Source organism: Cryphonectria parasitica (assembly GCF_011745365.1).
Source record: "Cryphonectria parasitica EP155 unplaced genomic scaffold M406scaffold_7, whole genome shotgun sequence".
Taxonomy (NCBI): domain Eukaryota; kingdom Fungi; phylum Ascomycota; class Sordariomycetes; order Diaporthales; family Cryphonectriaceae; genus Cryphonectria; species Cryphonectria parasitica.
The window spans coordinates 2,729,332-2,752,051 of record NW_024468915.1 but is presented as its reverse complement, the minus strand read 5'-3'; the positions used below and the strand labels follow the sequence as shown (position 1 = coordinate 2,752,051).

Sequence of the window (22,720 nt, the reverse complement as noted above, 5' to 3'; positions counted from 1 at the left end):
TCCGGATTACCATGGATCAGCTACTGATTCATCCTGATCCTGTAATCCTAACCCTTGCTTATGTGAGCCTTAGTCCTTGTGATGTTGAATCCTTCTCTGTCTTTCCGAACAGTTGTTTTGGGTATTCTGGCTGGTGACCTGCATGTTGGATGGGTCATAACACAAGCCCTGACATATTTCGTATTATTTAAGGAGATAATACTGAATTATTCTTGAATAAGAGTTATCAAAATATTATAAATACACTGCAATATTCGAAGATCTGAAGTATATAAAAGGTTTATGCTAACAAGAGCAGTATTAAAGTAGAATTTACTGAATACAGAATATGACTGTAATCCGTGCAAGTGCTAATTATTCGCTTTTGAAGCTATTCAAGTATATAACAAATGAATACTTAAATTAATAACTGAAGAGCTATATCCTAGTAATTTATCTAGTTAGTAATGAATATATTCTTATATATCCAGCTCTTTATCGTAGCTCTATAGATCTGGTAGCAGATTCATAGATTCATGATATGAGCATCTGAGGCTCTGGGAGCAGATTTGCAGATCCTCCCTCCATTACAACCCTAACCCTGGATTATGTAATCTTATTCGTGCCCGTTGTTGCATCATGGCACCTGGTCCCTTGTTGCCGGGGCCTGTCCTATGACCTGCATGCTGGATGAGTCATAACAGCTCGGTAATCCAGTGAGCAGCTCACTATGATCCAGTAAGTAGCTTACTCTTTCCATCATGATTCAATTCTAACCCTTGCTTATCTAAGCTCAATGGTTGTTCGCTGTTGGATCCCGATTCCTGTTCCTTGTTTAGCGGAGCCTGCTTTGTGACCTGCATGCTAGATGGGTCATAACACTTAGTTATATTTCCGTATTCAGTAGATTCTACTTTGATACTGCTCTTGTTAGCATAAACTCTTTGTATACTTCAGATCTTCGGATATTGCAGTGCGCTTTATTACAATAGAGTTGTAAGAAAGGCGATCAGACTTCAAATTGAAAAGAATCGAAAAGCTTAAAATTTGAGTTGAGAACAGTTTGCAGAAAAGAAAACGATCTGCTACCCCCTGCATTTGCTAGCGCTGAAAATTCTCCCACCCAAAAAAACTATCCTCTATCTTGAGAATATTTTGACTTTAGGATAGGAAGGCGATCAGACTTCAAATTGAAATGAAATAGAAAGCTTAAAAATTGAGTTGAGAATAGTTTACAAAAGAAAAAAACAATCCTCTTACCCCTGCTTTTGCTAGCGCTAAAAAATTTCCCACTCAAAAAAACTGTTCTCTACCTTGAGGACACTTTGACTTTAGGATAAGCTGCCACCTGAGCAAACGGGCGGCCACCTGTGCGAGAGGCGGTAGTGGTCTCGCATCTTATGAGCCTGCCTAGTGATGAAGGCGCATTCTCGACAAGCAAGGCCATCGGACATCGTGGTGTTGCAAGTGTTCAATTCAACTATCAGTCATGGCTTAAGCACCGGATTTTGGTGGCATTCCCATAGTAAAAAAATTCCTCCAAATTAGAAACCTTTTTGGCCGGCAACCACCCACTACGGGAGGAACGGAGGTAGTGGGCCAGGTGGCTAGGCTAGGGACCACGGGTACTTGGATCGCTACCGATCCCAACGATTCTTTCTACATTGTAACCCTAACCCTAGCTTATGTAAGCCTTTCGGTTCTTTTCCTTGTTTTTCGGATAGTTGTTCCGAGTGTTCTTATTCGTAACCTGTATGTTGAATGAGTTATAACACAGTGCTCATTACATCTAGCTTATTCTAAGAAAATATTACCTAATTAGCAGCTCAGCTTGAGCTGAAATAATATAATTCGAAAGTATCAGCTATATCTGCCGGTTTGTATCAGCAATTTGAACCAAATCAGACAAGAATAGAGGCTAGGGCTAGCGCTCACGGGTCGTTACACAGTAACAAAAATGCTTGAGCTGCCGGGCGCTGCGCTTCGGAAAAACTCATTTGACCCGTAGGGACACCAAGTCGGCGCAGTTGCAAGGATGCTGCTGTGGGTCTTGGATTCAACCATACGTAGGCACTGCCACACGAAGGGCTTATCGAAGGACATGGGTGACTGTCGTAATGCTTGAAGCCGAGATCTGCCGACTGAGAGGAGGGGATCTGGCCCACTTCCCCATGAAGAGAAAGAGAAAGCCATCAGATGCAGCGCTCCGTAGGGGGGGCTTTCTCTGCCACAACCTGATCGCTCAAAGGCTTGGGATGCTTCGCTTCAATCATGGCTCAGAGCACGCACATCCCAAGAGCATTCATCACAGGCGCCTCCGGGTTCCTGGCGACCCAGATCATTCTCCTGCTGCTCGAAAGGGGCTACCACGTGGTGGCAGCAGTCCGGTCCCAGGCCAAAGCCGACGCCTGGTGTAGCCTCTATCCCCAGCATCTGGAACAGGGCCAGATCCATTTTGTGGTGGTCCGGGACATGCAGGAGGATGGTGCATACGACGACGCCGTCCAGGGCGCCGACATTATCTTTCATACAGCTAGCCCTTTCAGCTTCACATTCGAGGATAATGAAAGAGATATGCTTATACCCGCGCGCAAAGGCGCGCTGTCTGTGCTGGAGTCGGCGATGAAGGCAGATACGATCCGCAAATTCATCTATACGAGCTCGTAAGTCGTCTAGTCTGGATGGGAAAGTCCCGTGGAAAGAGACAAGATCTGTGTCTGAGATAATAGGAAATAGATTCGCTGCTGTCACATCTCCTCATCTAGACCCTCGACCGGGGGTAAGGCTTGTCTTCTGGGGTGCTGTCAGGAAATCAGAGACTTCATTGACATCTGTTGTGGTCATTTTAGTATATCTATTCCGAAAACGACTGGAACCCGGTGCAATGGGACGAGGCGGTGGCATCAACGGACAAGCATTTTGTATACCTAGCAAGCAAGACGTGAGACCTATGCATCCATCCAAACTGACTTGACTAACGCTGGGCTCGACCTATATACTAACTCTGGGTGACAGGTTTGCTGAGCAGGCCGTCTGGGACTTCGCAAGGACGCGAACCCCGCATTTTTCAATCACCAGGCGAGTTGCCTTACTATTCTTCCACCTCGCTTTCCATAAGCGCATCTACTCCCCAGCCCTCCATCTCGGATGTATAACCGGCTAATGTATTAGCTCTCCTTGGGTTGTTACAGCATTGTTGCGCCTGTTATTCTGGGGAAGCCTCTTCAGCCATTCACTTCGATGGCTGATATCAACCAATCCAGTACTTACAGACTTCCAGATCTTCGCTAGCGGTTTTTACCGAAGGGAGAGAGAGGGAGAGAAAGAAAGAAAGAGAAAAATGATACGATAGAAGCAGATCAGCTGATACGCATTTGTGTGAATGGGGTAGGCCGCGTTCTCGACCGACTCATTGATGCGCACGAAATGCCAAGGACACCCGCATATGTCAGTCTTCTACCTACAAGAGCTCAAGAGCTAATCGGGTATACGTGGTCAACATCAAACTCATCTTCTTCTTTCCCCTTTGCAGGTCTGCGTCGACGTCAAAGACTGTGCCCTTTGCCACGTCAAGGCTGCCGAAACCGATGTTTCTCGCGGGCAGCGTTATCTGACTGTCGGAAGTCCTTTCAGCCAGCCCAGCGCGGCACAAACGATAGCTCGCTTATTTCCTGAGCAGGCTCATCGCTTGCCTTCGGCCGGAGATCAAGTGAACCACTACGGCTACTCCTCGGCGCGGTAAGTTCCCCCTTCCCGTTTCCCCCTCCGCCGCCCGCCGCATTTATTTTTTCCTACATTAGCTAGTCATCGCATTGCTAGGCTGATAAGCAGCAATCGCATAGAGCGGAGAAGGATCTAGGCATACGATGGACATCGTTCGAGACTACTATTCAGGAGACATTTCAGCAGCTTCTGGATATCAAAGGCCCATTTTAGTTCACATAATATGGACATGAAATCTTGAAAGCATTGAAGTTGATTTGAAAGAAAGCTAATAAATAGAAATTAGTTATAACTAATTAAGAATTATTCTGAACCGTGAACATCCCTTAACTAATGGCAGTCCTTTCAGTCCAAACCCAAATCAATAGTAACTATTAACTATATAATCATCTTGTATTCGAATATTGAATCTAATTTCTGGGTTTCTATAATATACAACCTATTCCATGACCTATCTCGTGACCTAGGTTAATCATGATATGCTTCAAATTAGGCTTTGAAATGCTGTTTTTGACTAATGCTAAGCTATGCTTTCATTATCCTAGATCTACAAGTAACAATGAGTTTATTATGGGAAATGAACTGTATTGGATTGCGCTTAGGGAAGGAAAAAGAAGGAAAAGAAAGGAAAAAACAGCTGGCTATCTGAGGCTATAGACAGAGGTTGGCTGGCGATAGTGGGGCCAGTGACTCACCTGGCCTCGCACATTTATTGATGCACTGATTTTTCGAATATATTATATATGTGACAGCTAAAAGGAGTGACCACTACCAGCTGACTGGAAACGGCTGTGGCCTATATAGCTGCGTAACGGTCGGACTCACACATTATATATTGTGCATTAGTTTGCAAAGTGGTATTGGAATTACCTTTCTATAGAGTAATATATAAGCTCTTTATACTGGTTTTGGTAGGCGCTTGTAATCAAGTTGCTTAGGAATAAAATCCAGAGAGCTATAGCTTTATGTTTCTCTTTGTTCAGCAGCTTTCTTAATTAACCAACACTTCTACTGTATCTTGAAAAATTCCCTTGATGCAATTATGCAGCTCACCAATTGCATATGGATACACCTTCACATCACCAATTATGATCCTTGCATGATATTCAAATCGGGGCAAATCAGCCTCTGTGCGAGGGCCAGTGAGTCACTGGCCCAGGGCCGTGCACAGCCCCTCCAGCCAGCCAACAGCCAGACCTATTGATAGCCTCAGATAGCTGGCCTCGTAGCGTTTTCTCTTCTTTTCTTTTTCTTCTTCAGCGCTCAGCAATGCAATCTTTTTGCCCTCACACAGCCTCTATCTTGCCCAAAGACATCAAAGCAGCTGCTAGTCGCATTCCTCCTATGCCACCACGCACATCAGATACTGTGGCAATTAAATCGAACTCAGACTTTTGAACCGCCTTGTTGGGTTGCAATGACCTGATCCCTGGACTTCTGCAGCACTAGCATATACACTGCCCCAGTCGGTCTTGGGTTCCTAAGAATAGATATAGTCATGTGCGTCGTGATTGCAAGCACGGCTGAAGATGTTCAAATTAGTCCTTTGCACAGGATTCACGTGATGCTGTGTAACAGTAAATGCAACGTACTCTGGGGACCCACACACCACCGACTTACGAGCTCTTCTCAAAGATGGTTAGGGAGAAATCCCCAAAGGAGCGCCGAGGCTTGTACGCGAAGCAGAGACCTGATGCACCTGCTCCGATGCACGCAATCCTCATGTGCCGTTCTGTCCGTATAGCAGCTATCTACTAGCATGTCGATATCGAGCAATCAATGAGCGACTCAGGCAGGAGGATGTTGCTGCTTTAAGTACTTTATCGGTTCTTAGAAAGCAACCGATCTTTTATTCCTCCTCCCCCTCCTCCCCCACCAGGCTATATTTCTGCATACTTGGACCAGTCTTGGCCTTGAGTAGACTCAGTTTGTTGTCGGATTGTTTTTGTCTTACACCAGGTCATTTTCCATGATTGTCGGAGAACATATTTTCCAACCCTCTATGACACATTCATCTATGCTGATTCTGTCGTAGCATGGAGCGAGTCGTCTTCTTCACTGACAACATGTGGCTCACACTTGGAGCAGCAGCACTTGTGGCCTATCTAGCCTATGTATGATAACTAGCAAATCTTGAGAAGACTCACTAGCCCTCTCTGTCATAATTCATCGATTGTAATTCCATCCTCTCGCACGATATCCTGGACCTTTCCTCGGCTGGCTCACGGACTAGTACTTTGCCATTCGCAGCGCTTCTGGAGATCGCCATATTCATTTCCTGGAACTACATAATAAATATGGTCCGCATTTCAATCTACGCATTACGTCTAAAAAAAAGCCTTTCTTTAAATTTGATCTAGGCCCCTTTGTACGGTTCGCTCTAAATAGAATCTCCGTCAACACGACCGAGGGACTGCAGAAGATATACGGAGCAAAGGATAACACACAGAAGTCATGGTACTACAATGTGTCAACGATCTGTTCAAAGGTGACAGCTCGCTTACGTCGATTGACCACAGCCTGCATCTGAAGAAGAAACGAGTTATGTCATCCGCACTGTCCGATAGCTCTGTGAGAGCGATGGAAGACATAGTTCTGAGGAATATCATAAAGTCCACAGACAAGCCAGGTACTGCTGGAGATCCAAACGTGTCCTCAGCCCAGCCGGATACCACAGAAGCTTGGAGCGTGCCCCATAATATGACTGAAACAGCCGATCAGCTCTCGTTTGAGCGATATCTGTTTCTCCAACTCCTTCGATATGTTGGACAAGCCGGACAACAGATACATCTTGAAGGTTTTACCATTAGGCGTAAATGCACTGAGCATGGTGAGTGTGTACAATCCCGAGTGATCGCCAGTTAAAACAGGGTAGGGGGTGTTATATCTAACAGATTGATTGTATTAGAGCGGATGGATGCCAGGTGTCCTGCGTCTGAAACTTGGCAAGATTCTCTTTTCCAAGCTTAATGAAGACATGAAGCGATACGAAGCATTTGCGAACGAGTGATCTCGCAAACGTCTAGCGATGGAACCCCATGCAACAATACCCGACGTCTACTCTCATCTGCTCAAACCAGCCGTCAAAGGACAGGCCGTTGTTTAGCGATCATGACTTGGTCAGGGAATCCAGTCTGCTTATCACCGGCAGTAAGTGGAGGGAATGTATGCACGGAAGGGGTGTTGGGTTGAAAGATGCTAATAGCATCGTCATGTTTGATAAAAGCTTGGATACAATAGCTACGGCCATCTCAGCTACCTTCTTCTATCTCCTGCACAACCTACATGCTTATCAGAGGATCAAAGACGAAGTTCGGCCCTGTTTGAAGAGTGTTGATGAGATCGTTGGATGCGCAACCTTGATCTCTTGTCGGTGGCTCCGTGTGTGCATAGATGAAGCCATGCGCATGTCTCCTGACGTACCAGGCCTCTTGCTGCGGCACGCACTCGCCGGCGACGTGGAGATTGCCGGACATGTGTTTCCTGAAGGCGTCGACCTCGGTGTGTGTCACTACTCCATTCATCATAATGAGGAGTACTGCCCTGACTCATTCTGCTACCGACTAGAACGATGCCTTGAGGTCAGGAGCACGAACTCGAAATCTGGTCACGAGAAAGGTGAGGCAACAAGCCTTGTTGTGCGAGGCCAGGTGAGTCACTGGCCTCACCATCGCCAGGCACCCTCTGTCTATGCCTCAGTTAGGCAACTGTTTCTTCTTCCTTTTCCTTTCCTTTTCCTTCCTCTCTAGCGCAGTCCATACAATCATTCCCATACTTGTATAAGCTGCTTTCTGCACATTCAGTATCGGACTTCGCGGTTGTGCTGGCAAATCTATGGCGATGAAGGAGCTTTTGGTTACTATTACCCGCTTTGTTTGGCTATATAATATGCGCCTCGCGCCTATTGAGGAATATTGTGGTGCGAGAGGGAGTGGCAAAGGCTATAGCAGGCATCGCATTATCGAATATCAGATGCAGGATATATTTGTGAGCAGATCTGATAGACCCCAAGTACAATTTCGCCGTCTGGTTTAGTTACAATAATAAATTTGATGAATACATTTGTTCCTATTGATAACAGCATTGTAATAGGAGAGGACGCTACTGTTATATGATGCATTAATTTTTCTCCCCGTTCAATTTCAATCTCTTTGCCCCCTCAAGTCTCTTAACACGAAACGCTCAACAAACACTAGATTCGGTATCCAACATGCAAATCCCTCGATTGAAAGCGCGAACCTTACCTCTGTTCCTGTATTTATCATCAGAGGCAATTGCCAACGCAACATTACCGCGGCGTACGTTAGGGCAAAGTTTCTCGTTATCCAAGCCCGATGAGCTTTTATGTCTCTGTTTGACCGGATAGCTATAAGGCTTCTTCGAAGAGTCTCAAGCCACCCGAGGGCTAAAAGAGCAAACCCTACCTTCCCCCAGAGCAATGCCTCGCTGTGAAAGGTGACAATGAAGGCGGCGAGCCCTCCGATTGCCACGCCGAGAGCGTAGATCCAGCCGACCCATCGGTGGACCTGGCGGTACTCTCGCTGCAGGTGCGGGAGAAACTGAAAGGGACCGAGACCCATAGCTGCGGTAGAGGCCCCAATGTGAACCACACCTCCAATAGAGCCTATAATTCTCGCCTTGATTTCAGGGTCGCCAGGAGTGAGGCCGGTGAAGAATGCAATGCCGTAAGCCGATGTAAGAAACGATGGAATTGCCATAAGCCACCATTGAAAGCTTGGCCTGCTTAAGGCCGTTTGATGAAGAGATCTGTCGGTCATTCTAATCCGCTGCTCATATTGAGGGTCGCGTGGTGGAGATGTGTCGGCTTGGTGAACGAAAGCTTTTCGATATAGGAAGGTTGAGGTACGCATCTCGTAGTGGATTTGCAGTAGAAACCGATTACAACCCTGGTTGAAAAGAAGGTAGGCGGTGTTGATGCTAGGTTTGGCCTTTGCTCCGTCAGAAGTTGAAAGACGTTTGAGTGTTGACCACGAACAAGAAGATAACGAGGTAGAAATGTTTTTATGAACATAGGTGCCGAATGAGAAATTTGGTCTCTTTATGCTAAAGTAGATAATTTGATAACCAACAGTATCGGAGAGTCGGACATTATATACAAGCCGATTAGTCATTCTCAAACGACCTTTGAAATATACTTTGCGAATGTTTCCAAGGTCCGAGACCCTATACAAATGTTTTTCTGTTCTAGGTAGATAGAGTTCAACAACGGGAAGTAGCAATTCGCAAAGCATCGCCGGGGAAACTCTGAGCCTCAAGCTTTCTTCGACTGCTTCAGTTGAGAATCTTGGCGATACTTACACGAGACTGGATGCTAATGGATTGAACTAATTACAAACAGTGCGTAATCCGTACATTAGATAAATACAATGTTTAAAATTTGAGGGAGATTTAGCAAGCGGAGATAAATTTGAGTTACTTCTATTGTTCATCGACTATTCTTCAAACTCTCTGGTTTTTATTTTTTTTCTTCAAGAAAGTCAGTCTATTTACTACTCATGGATTAACTATTATTACTGATCTCCACAATTATACAGCTCTTGCCAAATTTTTCCATAACTGTAGGGCAGACTCAATTTCTCAAGAGCAAAGCTAGGAAAATTTAAAACCATATAACGGAGTATCCCAAAAGCCCGAGACAGCCGGCACTAGAAACTTAATAGTTGAAGTGGGGTTGTGCGGGTCCGATATTTGACCCCAGAAACGTCAAATACTCCACTTGCTGTGGATCATCCTCGTCTGTAACAAGCCTCCCAAGCTGCCTGCCCTCGTAATCTCCAGCACATTCACGTCAACCCCGAGCCTCTTCCTAATCCAGTTTCTTAGCTCAATACTCACCAGGCTATCAATACCCACATCGGCCGTCGGCGCGTGCACATCCTCGGGCCTCAGCATAAAGCCAAACAGCGTGCGGCCCACGTTCCGCGCAAGTAAGGCCGTCGCCTCCTCCGAGCGCAAGACGGCCGTATTGACAGCAGCACCTTGTAGGAATCTTGTTAGCTCCTCGTCGGCCGGGTCCGCGCTCGCCTGTCCATGGGTCGTCGGCCTCGAGGTTACGGTAGACCAGCAGGCGGGGATCCTTGCGGAAGACGACGCGGTTGTTGGGTGACGCGATGGGCAGCGTGGAGCGCAGGCCAAAGTCAATCTGCGAGTATCTTACAAAGCGCTTTTGCTCCTGCTGCTAAATGGGCCCGGGTCGCATAAACATCAGCTCGGCGCAGTCCAAAACGTCGCTCTCCTGACTGACATGAGAGGCGGCTAGGGCTAGGGTGCTTTGCCGAGAACAGGAGCAGTGTGGGCTTCGAAGAGACCGTGGTCTTCTCGAACGCGGATTCCTCGGCCAGACCAGTTCCAAAAGAGGCCGCCGACCCAAGGAGTGCATGGGCATTGGATCCACCGACACCAAAGCTGTTTATGCCAACAACAAAGTCCCGGTCTTTGGGCCACGGCGTAGTCTCAGTTGGCACCTTGAGCTTACACGACTCGAATGGTACTTTCTCAAAACATTAGTCATTGCTTTAGCCCCACGCAGAATTTCTAATTCATTCAGAACATACTATTAGGATTTGGGGTGTTGAAGTTGAGGTTGGCCGGGATCGTCTTCTTCTCGAGGGCAAGCGTCATTTTCACAAGGCTGGACAGCCCCGAGGCGCCTTCGCCATGTCCGAGGTTGGTCTTGACCTACAATGGATTATATCAGTACTCGGCGAGCACAGCTTGAAGAGAGAAGAAGAAAAAAAGGGGCCCGGGGAACTCACCGATCCTACATAGATTCCATGCTCGCCAAAGACGTTTGCAACGGCCTGAACCTCAATAGGATCGCCGACAGGGGTGCCTGTTCCGTGACACTCCATCATGGCCGTCCTCGAAAAGTCGCTTATGCCAGCCAGCTCATGACAGCGGCGAATCTGGGACTTATGAGCGGCAGCAACGGGCGCCGACAACGTCGAGGACCTTCCCCCGGCGTTGAGGCAGGTAGACCGAACCACAGACCGGACTGGGTCGCCGTCGTGGATGGCATCGCTCAGTTTCTTCAGATAGACAGCCGACACGGCCTCGCCCCGGGCATATCCGTCGGCGGCGGCGTCAAAGGTGTGGCAGTAGCCGCTCGGCGACGAAACACCCAGCTCCTGCATTGTGGCTGTCATGCGCGGCGAAAGGATGAGATTGCAACATCCGACAATGGCGGCTTCGCACTCTCCGGCATTGATGGCAGTGCATGCATCGTGAAGAGCGATCATGGAGCTGGAACACGCACTGAGGATGACGGCGCTGTGTATAGAAAAATTGGTCAGTCCTTCGGGTTTAGCGACTGATAGACACACTTCCGCCTTCTGGAAAACACGTCGGCCGCAGTCACATAATGATTGGATCTGTGCGTCACCCTCTGCGATGCTTGACGCCACCACCACCACCGCCGGGTTTTTTTTTGTTTTTTTTTGTTTTTTGTTTTTGTGTGTGAAAACGAAAAATCTGGAAAAGTCAGCAGTCATCATCATACCTGGGACCCATGAAGCCGAATTCATAGTGTATGCGGTTTGCCGCCATGTAGTCACCTGAGCCGGACTGCCGATGGCCATTGAAATTTTCGACATCGCGCTGGTCCAGCTCCAACCAGTCCCCTCGAAACTGCCGACAAAGATGCCGACCTTGCGGCCACGTAGGTCTGTCAACCTTTGCCCGGCTGTCTGCAACGCCTCGTACACGACCTCGAGCAGGAGTCGTTGCTGAGGGTCCAAGGAAGCGCACTCTTTTTTGTCGCCGACCAAAAAGACGTATCCATGTTGGCGAGGTCGACATGGTCGAGGAAGTAGCCAAACTTGGAGCTGACGTGGCCGGATTTTCAGGGCCATACCAGTTGTCGACGTCGTAACGCGTCTTTGGTACCTTGCATCGCCCATTCCGCTTGTTTTGGAGTAATAGGTCCCAGAAGGCTTGGGCATCGTTGACTGCGCCCGGCAGTCGCAGTCCCATGCCGCAAAGGGCGATGGGCTCAACCAGAGGCTCGGGAGCTCTTCTGCCCTGACCATTGATGGCGGCGGTGGCGGACGCATGACCGTTACCGTTCGTGTACTCCCATTGGCCGTTCGCGGTGGACCCGGACGTGGCAGGTGAGTGTCCGTTTGGCTCACTTGAAAATCCCATGGCGTTCATCAAAAGTATACCGGCAAAAACAAAAACAAAAAAAAAGAACAATGATGATGGACCTAGTCCATAATGATTATATTTGTGCGTCCCTCTGCGAGCCCTCTGTGAGGCGTGACGCTTGTTATAGCGGACCTAGTCAAGCTGAAAGAAAGCAAGGCTCTCTCTCAAGCTGAAAGCCTCATCCTGGATCAACAAGTTGTGGGATTCGCTACGGGAATTGGTTGGGTTACCTAAGATTGCCGCCAACCCGGTACCATTGTACTCGTCCGGGAATCCGGCGCCGCTGTGCTCTCGGCCGTTGATCGACGTGGGGGCCAATCTGCGCAGGGACAGGATTCGTCGGGGTGAGAAGTCGGATTATCGAGAAGGATCGGGGGTCCGGGACATCTGACCTGCGCCGACAACCGAGCGCATATCGGTCTACCGGGAAAGGAGGCGCCGTCGAAAGGAGGGAACGAAATGCCAAATCTTACCTTTGTTGCAGTTATTTGTGTGGAGTCGAGAAACGACCTCATGTAGAAAGCCAGTCAGTCAGTCTTGTCGAGAAAAGGCCGGGTACGCGAACAAACACAAGGGCCTGCAACGCACATGGCAATCATGAACGGCAACGGCAACGGCAACGGCAGCCACGAGCCGTGTGGGCAATCTGGACTCTGGATCACGGGGTTGGGTCACCAGTATCTAGCTTACCTTTGTGGGCCTGAACGTCTTGAGGAGTTGGCCACGCGCTTCTACGACGTCGAAAGACCTGGGTAAGACACACTTGCCACCACACACATGAATGCTGGGTGGGAAAGAAAAAAAAAAAAGAAAGAAAAAAGAAAATGACTGTCAGCTGGGAGTGACTAACACTTCGGCGTCCTTAGTCAGGCTCAAGAAGTTGCTGCAGGTCAACCGTGCTTCCGGCATCGATCAGCGGCCGTGCGTTCAGGACATGGACTCGAGCTCAGCCTTTCTGCATCGGCCTGAAATGCCGTCCATCACTGATCTGAACGCCGTCTGGCACAAGGCGTTGAAGAAGGTGCCGATCGACTTTTTCAAGGAGAAGCCGGTGAAAGGTGAGTTCTCCGGGATTTTTGGACGGACGTGAAACCTACCCAGATTCACACTCCTCTGCAGGAGCCCTTGTCTACCAAATCCGCCGTACATTGCACGATTACGCCGACGCCGACGCGCTCAACATGCTGCGGCTGATCGCCAAGGCCATGGCGCCTGATAGCCGACTGTTGATCGTCGAGTTGGCCATGACTAACCCGCCGACGCCACTTGCGGCCGCCGTGGACTTGTTTATGTTTATCACTGCAGGAAAGGAGCGCACCATTGAGATGTTTGAGCGCTTGACTGCTGATGCCGGGCTGCGTATCACGCGCGTTGTTCCTGGGAAGACCAGCGGGATGGGAGTCCTAGAGTGTATGAAGGTATAAGTGAGTAGCATGATTACCGCTTTTAAAATACGCCTACACTGTTGAATATCACATAGATCACAAATTAACTAGTGAATTATATTACTTAACTGGCTACAATTTCAAACTATTTGATATGGTCATAGCTAGGATGATAGTTCTGGAGGCTTTTAAGTTGAGCAATTCATAAGTTCCCATACATATAAGGATACTATCTACTTTAATTTTCATTAATAAGAGGATTACAATCATGTACCATCTGTTATCTTATCGATTTTGAACTCTTTGAATAGATCCAAGACACATTTTCCACTCTGTGCTTCTGCGTATGTGGCTTCTGCTTGTTGTTCTTTTTTCTTCCAGTAACCTTGGGTTATATGAGCCCTTGCCTGCTGCTGGGATATTTGTTATTTCGTTCAGAGCGAGATTGCTCTAGTTCTGGTTTAATATATATTAAGGCTTTTCATATACATATGGGATAGCCGTGTATCCAAGTTATTTCAATATCTAGCAAATATCTGAGCTTGTAACTCTAACTTTTTGTTATATAAGCGCTGTTTGTTGAGTGTGGGATCTAAGATCTGGCTTTCTTGAATCTATTACTCTCCTTTCCACGATCTGCACATTAGATCGCATATTTAAAAAAAGCACAAGCTACTTACCTCACCTCATCGAGGAATTGTACTGAGGAGGGCGAGACAAATAATCAAAAGTATATAAATTTGGATCTTGACTGCGGCTCTAGAAAAGATAAACTTTCACGAAGAAGCAAATCGTATTACAACTTCGTTCAACAAAATAATATGTACTTAGAAAGATCTCTCGGAGAAAACCAGCATGACAGCCCAAACTCTGCTGTGACCTGCAAACTAATTGTGGAATTCAATTGCGTCCAGAGTTGCCTCGAAGCCCGGTGAACCCACGGAGCCAAATCTGATGGTATTAGTGCCGCCCATATCCAGCTTCATCGAAACGGGGACGGCGTTGTGACGGCCCGCTCTCATGTTAAGCTCGGAAATATTCGTAGGCATGCTTTCATCATTGACAACGATGTACGCGTCGCCAGCTCAAGGACAGACAGCCTTGTTAGCACGGTTATCTCGACGACAAGCAGGAGAGAACACGTACCAGTGTGATCGTTGACAGTGTAGTGGAGTGTAACCCATTCCTTGTCGCCTGTTCCAGTGACATTGCGGAATATCACTTCATTCTGCTCTTTGACTGAAACAGGCAAAATATATCAGTTATCAAACCCTTGTAGGAAATATCGGAAAGCTTACTTTGATAGACATGACGTTTGCTCAGACATATCTCGCAGTTTTGCACTGCTTGATTGCACACTGTTAATAAGCATATGCATAATCGAGAAAGGTGTGTACTCACCTGCAGCGCCTGATACCTCTGCATCCTCGGCTTCATACCGCTTCTTCGTGGAAGGGGTTGACACGACTCCAGTGCTGGTGTCGATCGTCCACATGGAATAGTAGTCCAGGGTCAAAGTGCCAGCGCTGATGTACTCAAGCTGTCAGCGGTTTTTCCTTCTTCCTTATCTTTCTCTTTGGTCTTCTCTACCAGATAGGGTACGGTATAGTCTCCTTTGAGAAAGCGACAAATATCATAGGTCTCAGTTACCTTGTATCAGGTGTCATAGGTAGCCACATATAGTTTGAAGCTGCACTACCGGTGGAGTCCCAGACGTCACCCATGTAGATGTATGTGGTCGTCTCACTGCCGGTAATAGTAAGCTCAAATGAATTCTGAGAGCCATAAGTGTCATCGCTGTCCGGTGCAAGGTCTGTTGGGCCAGACCAAGGACCTGCAATTGACGTTGAGGACCACACCAGATTGGGATTAGCTGTCCAGCCGGTCTTGGACGACATAACAAGGAAGTATGTGCCATCCACGTATAGCATGCCGGGCGCCTCATAAGCACCCTCTGTTCTGGAATCAGCCTCTGTGTATTTTCTTCTTCTCGGCTCCAGGGGAAAGGGGCAGTCTTATTAGCGTCTGGACTGAGCTCAATTGCACCTTACCAAGATCTGTGATTCTGTCCCCAATTGCTCCAGTCGATAAGATCTCGTTAGCCTGCAGATTGTTACTGCCCGCCGAGCTGAGGTAATAGTATGTATCTGCTAGATATTAGAGATGAATGCATTTCAGAGTGAAGTTAGCATTTACCTGTGGGAGGGTCTAAGAAAAGCCCTGTATCACCGGCCGTCCGCTCGTCGGGCAGTAGATATCCCTGTTCATACAGAGTATATCCACTAGTCAGAGATGTGGAGCGAAGACCAGTAGCCTCATCATTCTGCTGTCCATATATCTATGAAGCAGATTATAAGTAAATTTCAAGGTTGTTCAAGGATCCACACCTTTTCTGATTGTGGGTTTGACTTACCCAGTACTCGCCATTTGGCTTGGCAAATTTTGGCCGCCAGAGCCCTGTGACACTCGGTGCCACACTGCCGACAAAATCCCAGTTCAGGAGATCAGTGGATGAATACATGTATGGGGTTACGGCTATGTATAATAAGCGTAAGTGAAACATCATATTCTGTATAGGAAGACATCGACTTACTCTCAGCAGCGTGGCCAGTCCAATAGAAAGTGCCATCCCGATCTGTAATCATGCCACCGTGAGCATCAATCTTATTACCATCCGTATCGTACCAAACAGCTCCAGGGACAATATAGGTGGTTGCAGCTAGGACGACAACATTGAATATGGCCATCAGAGCCCCAAGGGCGAGGCAAAGGTTCGACATTTTCTTGCTCTTTTTTCTCTCTTTTGCAGAGAAAAGAAGTTTCGATTCAAATCAAGAGTTAGCTTGACAATACGCTTTAGCACTCTTAAGATTGAAACCGTCCCTAGCATTGGTATATGAATCAAGAAATCCCGGAGGGATAGCATTAATTAACTTAGCAATTACCCAGTATCTTGTTTGGGGTAAAGCCTTGCTGGTTGCTGGCACGAGGCCGTTCCTCGATGCAACACACAGTCGCTTTTATGGGGTAGATCTAGCTGTTTTCTGCAGCTGGTTTTCCGAAAGTCTGGGAAAGTTTCTTGTACGGGATACCGGAGATCATCCTTGCACAGGTCCGCCGGAAGCTGTCCGTCCGAGCCAAAGAGGATTGACCATGTCAATTCAAGCATAAGATGCCAGATATAACCGAAAGAAATTCTCGGTACATGTAAAAGCGAGCTCCTGCAGCAAAATTATGATTTGTAGGGATTTTAGTCCCGGCAGTTTCTTTCTTAGTCAAGCGAATATGCGGAGAAAAATGACGCTACCAGTGAACGTTGGGTCAAGTCCCTTATGTCATCGCAATGCTATGGCACGTTCGGCAATTAACGAGACGTATTATGAATCTCACGGCCTGATGAGACTGCTGACTTGATTTTCTCAGCGGCGATGGAGTAGTATCTGCCCTTCACTGGAAGTAACAGCGACTGTCTTCCCTTGCCGCTTAACAAGTCCATGTCAGCCGCTCACTTTTCCTTGTACCCTCATACTGGCTATACCGCATCTCATTTGGTCGTGATTCATTCGTCTATAGCGTTGTGTTCATCCACCTCTCATTGCTCAACAAATCAAGTAGAGTTGTCGACTAGCGAGTCCGAGAGCCCCCAGCCCGCGATCTCGGCAGCAGCGGGATCCTTCACTGAAATCTCATGAAGCGGCATCAGAAGAAGCAGCTGACACTTATGGATTTTTGCCGCCTCCAAGAGCTATCAATACATATTCGCGAGCAACGATGATGCGTGCTAAAATATGAAAACATAAAGACCATGACAGCAAGGGATGCAACGTAGCAGATCATTTATCCTTGCAAAGATTTCTATTATGCAAGTAGGAACAGACAATATATCCACAGGTGAACATATTTAGAAAGTTTAAAACCTGAGCTTTGCGTAGAACAGCTGGTCCGCTGTGTTCACAATTCACACAGCTGCATGTGGACGTTTCCTCGTGTTCTCTCCTCATCGATTGTATGTAATATACTCTTGATGAGATCGATTGCGAAGTAATTATTAGAAACACGTGTGTCTTCCACTTTCTCGGGCTGCAAATGCCGGTCCGTTCGTACTGAAAAGGCTTGTCCCGCCTCAAACATCGGTTGCTCTACTCAGTGTTCTTGATGTAATTGGGGCCGTTTATCAATTTCAGGTGTTGTAAATACAAGAATTATCTAAATAGTCCGGGATATTATGAATCACTAAGAACCTATTACTCTACTATCTGAAGCTGTAATATAGTTGAGGTTATTGTGTCAATACTATACGGAGAATTGGAAAATGAGTCTTTCATATTGCCTTTGAATTGTTTTCCGTTTTGATAGTTGTCACTAGCGCGTGAGGAGACATGTACTGATGTTGAGCCAGTGGAGCATGGTTGACCAGCGAAGCCTTTTATCAATTGTATTAAAAAGAAACGCAAGCGGTGTCATGACTTGTGGAAATGGGCGGATTCGTGTGCTAATAAAAGAAAGGAAAAGAAAAGAATAGCCAGCTAAATGCGGCTATCCAGGCAAAGAGTGTCTGATGATGTAAGAGCTGGTGACTGACTAGGCTTCACACATCTTCTCTATTTAAGCAGTCTTCATCCTGATAAGTGAGACCCTGAATCCTCAAGGAAACGAAAGAAATACACAAACAGACAGCATGTAAATACAGATTTTCTTTTCCAGAGTAGAGTTACACCACGTTCTCGCGAAGCAGTAGTGAAGAGGCACCACTGTCGGTACCAGGCTTGTGTAGCTTCATTTCGATCTCCTCCGCATTCCGGGCAGCAAATATACCGAATCGACGCACACGATTGTGATTCTCATTGCTCATTCCTAACCCTTCATCATCCGGCGCATTGCCCCACCCCAGCCAGAAGTTCGTCTCCGGCCCGAGCACTCTCTGGATGTTCTCATGAGCAGACCATTCTGCATCCGCCGGCATCTGCTGCACCACGTTCCCACCGGCCAGCAGAGCCACCACACTGGCGATTGTAGTCGGACTTGCTGCAAGGACGTTTGTGTGCCGCACGTCCGCCCATCCAACAAGCAGGAGCACCAGTGTAATAGCGAGCAGGACTTCGAGAATACGTGTGGACGCAGTGTCCTGCGCAACCCGCCGACGGCCTGTAGTGTCCGTGGCCACGGCCGTGTAAAGCGGAATAGCGTCGTTGCCGTCGGTGAGGTCCGCTGGGGGTGGGTACGCCAGAGTTGCATTGGTTGTATTAGCAGGCACGCGTGTGTTGCTCAGGACTTGGGCCATGATAATATTGTGCTGGAACTGAATTGCTGCTGCCACCTCGGTGTCCGCATCATCTTTAGCACCGTCGAACATGGAAACAGGGACTGCCCACCGGGAGGTGGTCAGCAAAGAGAAGAAGCTATTAAGGAGCTCGTTTGTGTGTACTTCGGCTAGATAGCTGTACATGAGCGTCAATGTGTTCCAACTGGTCGTATTATGTGCCGTGTACTCGAGCGGCCGGGGCGGCTGTGCGGGATCGATAGCGAGGTTGGTGCCGATAAAAGTGGTTTCAACCTCCACGGTCTCGAAACTGTTATTGCAGCCCATGGCAGCGATATGCTGAATCGGGTCATCGACATCCCCAAAGTCCAGATGGCCCCAGGCGAACAAGATATCGCTACAGCCGTTGCTGTCGTCGTCCCTCACACCTCCCTGGCCAAAATATGACATGTTGGTCTCCACGCTGAAGCCGAGTGCGTACCAGTACTGTGTATCTTTGAATTCCGCAGGGTTGGACTTTACCGCATCCGATCCGCAGTCCTCCCCATCAATGTCGATCCATAGAGGGTTGTGGATCGTATCGCTACTAGTGTAGTTTAGTGTCAGGTTGGTATGAATGCTGGATGAGTCGTATACCTGACACTGGAGGCTGCCACGCAAGGAGGGAACAATTGACTTGATAGCGAGGCCGGAAAAGTCTGTAATTTCTTCTTGCTCAGGAAGCCACGATGTGTTGAGCAGAAATTGTGGGAAGACGAGATTTTCGTACGTGAAATTCGGAAAAGTCAAATTGCTTTCGAGGATCAAAGATGCCGCGACGTCCCCGAGCGAGGCTGCGTCACTAACGTATGTGTCCACCGGAAAAGAATCGTCGGCGCGCAAGGTCAGTGTGCGGCTAGTTGGGAACGTTGCTTCTCTGAACAGTGACCCAGAGAAGATTGTGAAAAAAGACGCAACTAGCAACGTCGTCGTAGTTGCAACAGCACCAACATTTCTCAGGCCAATTTCTTTCCAGATAGCGTAGGGTACTGACGCATCCAGAAGATGAAACGACATAAAAGTTTTGGTTCTGACGACTTTGTCAAGGAGGAGGTAAGGGATCAGCGACCTTGTCTTGAAGTCAATGGCGGAAAAAAGCATTGCAATACCTCCGAACACGACGCTGGGAAGAGAAGTCCACAAGTAATGAATATATGTGTCGTTGGCAATATCCCCCAAGCCGTCATCCCGGTTCGACTTTCGCAAAGTCAGTTCGAGTGCGACAATCAACGCAACCAAGATCAGACCGAGAATAACACGGACTGCAGGATTCAGAACCACGGGGTGAGCATGGACTGTTCTGCGTTGGTAGCTTCTATTAGTGGTATTAATCGTTGAGGCATGTCGGATTCTGAAGATTTTCAGTCCAGATGAAGGTGCCCAGGTAACTTCGGATCGGAAGGATGAAGCTTCCAGACTTGTCTTGAATGTCTCTTCATCCCCGTCCCCCAAGTCCCTAAGCTTGCTCAAAACCCCAGAGCTGTGCGATATAATTGCCGCAATTCCATATAGCGTGCTCGGGTCTCGAGGAACAACTCCTTGCTTTTCAATCGTGAGGATGCACACCAACGCCAAGATGCAACACCCTCCCCCAATAGCTGCCATAGATTGCCCGGACCACAGGCGTACGACTAGCCGGTTCTCCATTAATATGGCCTTGCCAGTAGTAGGAATATGGGCAGTTTCGAACAAAAATTGCTTGGCGACGATAGCGCCGAATTGTCGGTAGTAGGCTGTTGCAACTTGTTGCAAAATGGTCTCATTGAAAAGGGTAGAGGAATTCATATCCGACGCGACTTCGAGTTGTAACATAAGTGATGAGTACTGATCTACGTCCACAAGAGTATGTTCTTGTCCATCGACATAGATCGTTGTGTCCGTCCAGTACCCGCCGATATTTGTAATCATGTTATTGTACGCGGCGAAATGCGCATCCATAATATTCCATGCAGTAACAGTGTCGAGCGTGTGATTGGAAGCCTCAGGAGCGAGGGTCACGTTCTGGACGTTCGTGCCGTTTTGGATCAGATTGACTGTCGTGATAGTGTAGCTCGGAGTGCAAAGCAGCTGAGCGGACTTGTGCAATATCCCCCTGATCGGATTGAAAGTATATTGGCCCGTGTAGTCTGTAACGTTCTGTGAGGTGTCCGTATAGTACCCCAAATTACCGAACATGACGAGCACGCGTCTCCCGGATTCATCGGACGTGCCATTGCACTGACCCTGGGCGAAACGACTGAACAAGGTCGTTCCATTCTCGTTGTCAACAGTAAAGTCGGGTGCCATCAAACGCAGCTTCATCTCGCAGTCACGGGCCGTGATGGTGAGATTCATAGTGTTTTCCGAGTAATGGGGGTCTGGAGGAGCGGATCCAGTCATGTTCAGGTCGATGGCCTCGCACACGAGGGAGTTGGTCAGCCCATCGACACTGACCTGGCTCTGTGCCGTGCTCGGGAGCCCTGTCTGGACGGATTGAAAGGCGAAATCTCTGGAAATACCCATCGGGTACGTCAGATTGCTGCCAATCAATCCCTGCAGGATGAAGTAGGGCAAGGTGTCGGCAGCAGCTAGAGCAGTATTGTCGTTGGTGAAACGGTCCTGCAGTATCATTGCCACCGAGTCTCTATGAACCCGTGTCAATGACAGCGTGATAAGACCAGTGGAAAAGACAATCATCAATTTGATCATGAGAGAGATAATGGTCGTGGCTGCAACCGTGAAATCTCTGTTCCTGAGTGCTTTGTATATCGTGACGAGCTGAAATTCGGACACGTAGTCTAGCAAGAGGCAATCTGCAGCTTTGCTAGCTTGTCTCGCCATGTGCTCCCATGGCGCAGAGATCTTGCTCTGGTACTCAACTCGACTGAAAGCAGCCGCGATCAGGGTCAGGAATGCGGTCGGACCGTACGTCCAGAGGTAGTACTCGCCCGATGCAGCTGTAGTGAAGCCATCATTACGGTTGGATACAGCAAGCAGTACCTCTATGGCGCATACAATAAGAGCGAAGGTGACGAGAAAGGCTGTTAGGACACGACGTCGGAGGTAGAAGGGCCGCCAGTACAATCCCTCGCTTGCGGCCGCAGCTGCTGATTCCCTCAATGAGGCGTCTTTTGTGCGATAACCTTCACCCTCGTCGTCAAGAGTATCCATGGGCTTGATCGAAGTGTCGGCATTCTTCGATGAGTGCAACCTGTGTGTGGAAGAACCTGACAGAAATGGTTCGGATGATAAGAACACATCTGTGTCCTCCGTAGGTGCATCCATCGAAAGCAGTTTTCTTTTTCTTTCTTCACTTTTTTTTTGGGGGGGGGGGGGAGGGGCTGTTCTCCTGTTGTCAGCCATATCCGCAATTTCGAATGCAACGTAGAGTCAACATGGACCAAGCAGCTATGCAAATTCAGTTCACTTACAGATTCAGGGTCAGTCTAATCAAGGAAAGATCTAGTTGTAGTGTTGCAATAAAAAGTTACGGCACTTTTTGCCGGAGACGTACGAATTTTACTTGCTTCCTCTCATGCTTCTTCTTGAGGTAAATAAGTGTTCATCCCCCCCCCCCCCCCTGTACAATTCTTTTCCCCCCAAAGGCCCTGAGACAAGAGCAACTGGTCCTGCTGCCTGAGCACGAAACATTAATCATGCAATAAGACACCAGGGTATATACTAGTATGCTGACCTCAGTCGCTAACTTGACAAATCACGAATGACATTCAAGGTATTATCATGATTACAGTGGATACCACCCCATAGTGGACGCCCTAGTAATGCTCCTTCTGCAGCCTTTTCAGCTGAGGGCTTGGCATACATTAGCGCAATGATAATTTGCTTTTGCTTCACAAATGACCATGATGTGTTTAGTACGCTAACAACAGGCTTGTGAAAGAAGAGATTGCCATGCGTGTGGAAGACCATTCAGCTGCGAGTCCACATGCCTTCTTTAAGGTTATAGTATGAAGACTAATGTCCTGGCATAGCCCGCCATTGACGGCAGATGCTGATGTCCTCTGAGGCACCGGTCTCATTTCCATGAGAAGCTGCGATTCTTTTAACCAACTGTACATCAGGTAAAACCTTGACTTGATACTCCATGCCGCCAGGTTGATGGTCCGGGCTCTGTAACCCGTCGTACTGACCGCCAGACTAGCGATAAGGGTAAATTGCTTGATAATTG

At 47.9% G+C, this 22,720-nt stretch overlaps 6 protein-coding genes across 6 annotated transcripts; 3 read left to right on the top strand and 3 right to left on the bottom strand.

Annotated features, from left to right (window-relative positions):
• Positions 1-2,250: 2,250 nt before the first annotated feature.
• M406DRAFT_72835 (uncharacterized protein) lies at positions 2,251-3,915 on the top strand (the record flags this gene model as incomplete). The annotated part of the gene is made up of 7 exons (XM_040925580.1): positions 2,251-2,642; positions 2,716-2,758; positions 2,829-2,920; positions 2,995-3,128; positions 3,371-3,426; positions 3,512-3,717; positions 3,822-3,915. The coding sequence occupies 7 exons, from the start codon at positions 2,251-2,253 to the stop codon at positions 3,913-3,915; spliced, it is 1,017 nt and encodes a 338-aa protein (XP_040773828.1).
• A 1,853-nt stretch (positions 3,916-5,768) lies between these two features.
• Positions 5,769-7,737, top strand: M406DRAFT_341980 (cytochrome P450; the record flags this gene model as incomplete). The annotated part of the gene is made up of 9 exons (XM_040921723.1): positions 5,769-5,816; positions 5,936-6,002; positions 6,063-6,159; positions 6,198-6,314; positions 6,424-6,532; positions 6,611-6,708; positions 6,797-6,852; positions 6,943-7,320; positions 7,487-7,737. 9 exons carry the CDS (start codon positions 5,769-5,771, stop codon positions 7,735-7,737), a joined length of 1,221 nt encoding a protein of 406 aa, XP_040773827.1.
• A 1,639-nt stretch (positions 7,738-9,376) lies between these two features.
• M406DRAFT_333211 (uncharacterized protein) lies at positions 9,377-11,865 on the bottom strand (the record flags this gene model as incomplete). Its single annotated transcript, XM_040920826.1, has 7 exons — positions 9,377-9,478; positions 9,559-9,747; positions 9,785-9,865; positions 10,032-10,213; positions 10,278-10,401; positions 10,479-10,992; positions 11,222-11,865. 7 exons carry the CDS (start codon positions 11,863-11,865, stop codon positions 9,377-9,379), a joined length of 1,836 nt encoding a protein of 611 aa, XP_040773955.1.
• A 600-nt stretch (positions 11,866-12,465) lies between these two features.
• M406DRAFT_333210 (S-adenosyl-L-methionine-dependent methyltransferase) lies at positions 12,466-13,292 on the top strand (the record flags this gene model as incomplete). The annotated part of the gene is made up of 3 exons (XM_040920825.1): positions 12,466-12,620; positions 12,739-12,926; positions 12,970-13,292. 3 exons carry the CDS (start codon positions 12,466-12,468, stop codon positions 13,290-13,292), a joined length of 666 nt encoding a protein of 221 aa, XP_040773826.1.
• Positions 13,293-14,140: 848 nt separating this feature from the next.
• M406DRAFT_333209 (family 43 glycoside hydrolase) lies at positions 14,141-16,033 on the bottom strand (the record flags this gene model as incomplete). The annotated part of the gene is made up of 9 exons (XM_040920824.1): positions 14,141-14,337; positions 14,400-14,492; positions 14,552-14,596; positions 14,655-14,779; positions 14,904-15,207; positions 15,305-15,400; positions 15,450-15,513; positions 15,667-15,788; positions 15,847-16,033. The coding sequence occupies 9 exons, from the start codon at positions 16,031-16,033 to the stop codon at positions 14,141-14,143; spliced, it is 1,233 nt and encodes a 410-aa protein (XP_040773825.1).
• Positions 16,034-17,964: 1,931 nt separating this feature from the next.
• On the bottom strand, positions 17,965-21,702 carry M406DRAFT_263476 (uncharacterized protein; the record flags this gene model as incomplete). The annotated part of the gene is made up of 1 exon (XM_040917594.1): positions 17,965-21,702. The coding sequence occupies one exon, from the start codon at positions 21,700-21,702 to the stop codon at positions 17,965-17,967; it is 3,738 nt and encodes a 1,245-aa protein (XP_040773824.1).
• Between the last annotated feature and the right edge of the window lie 1,018 nt (positions 21,703-22,720).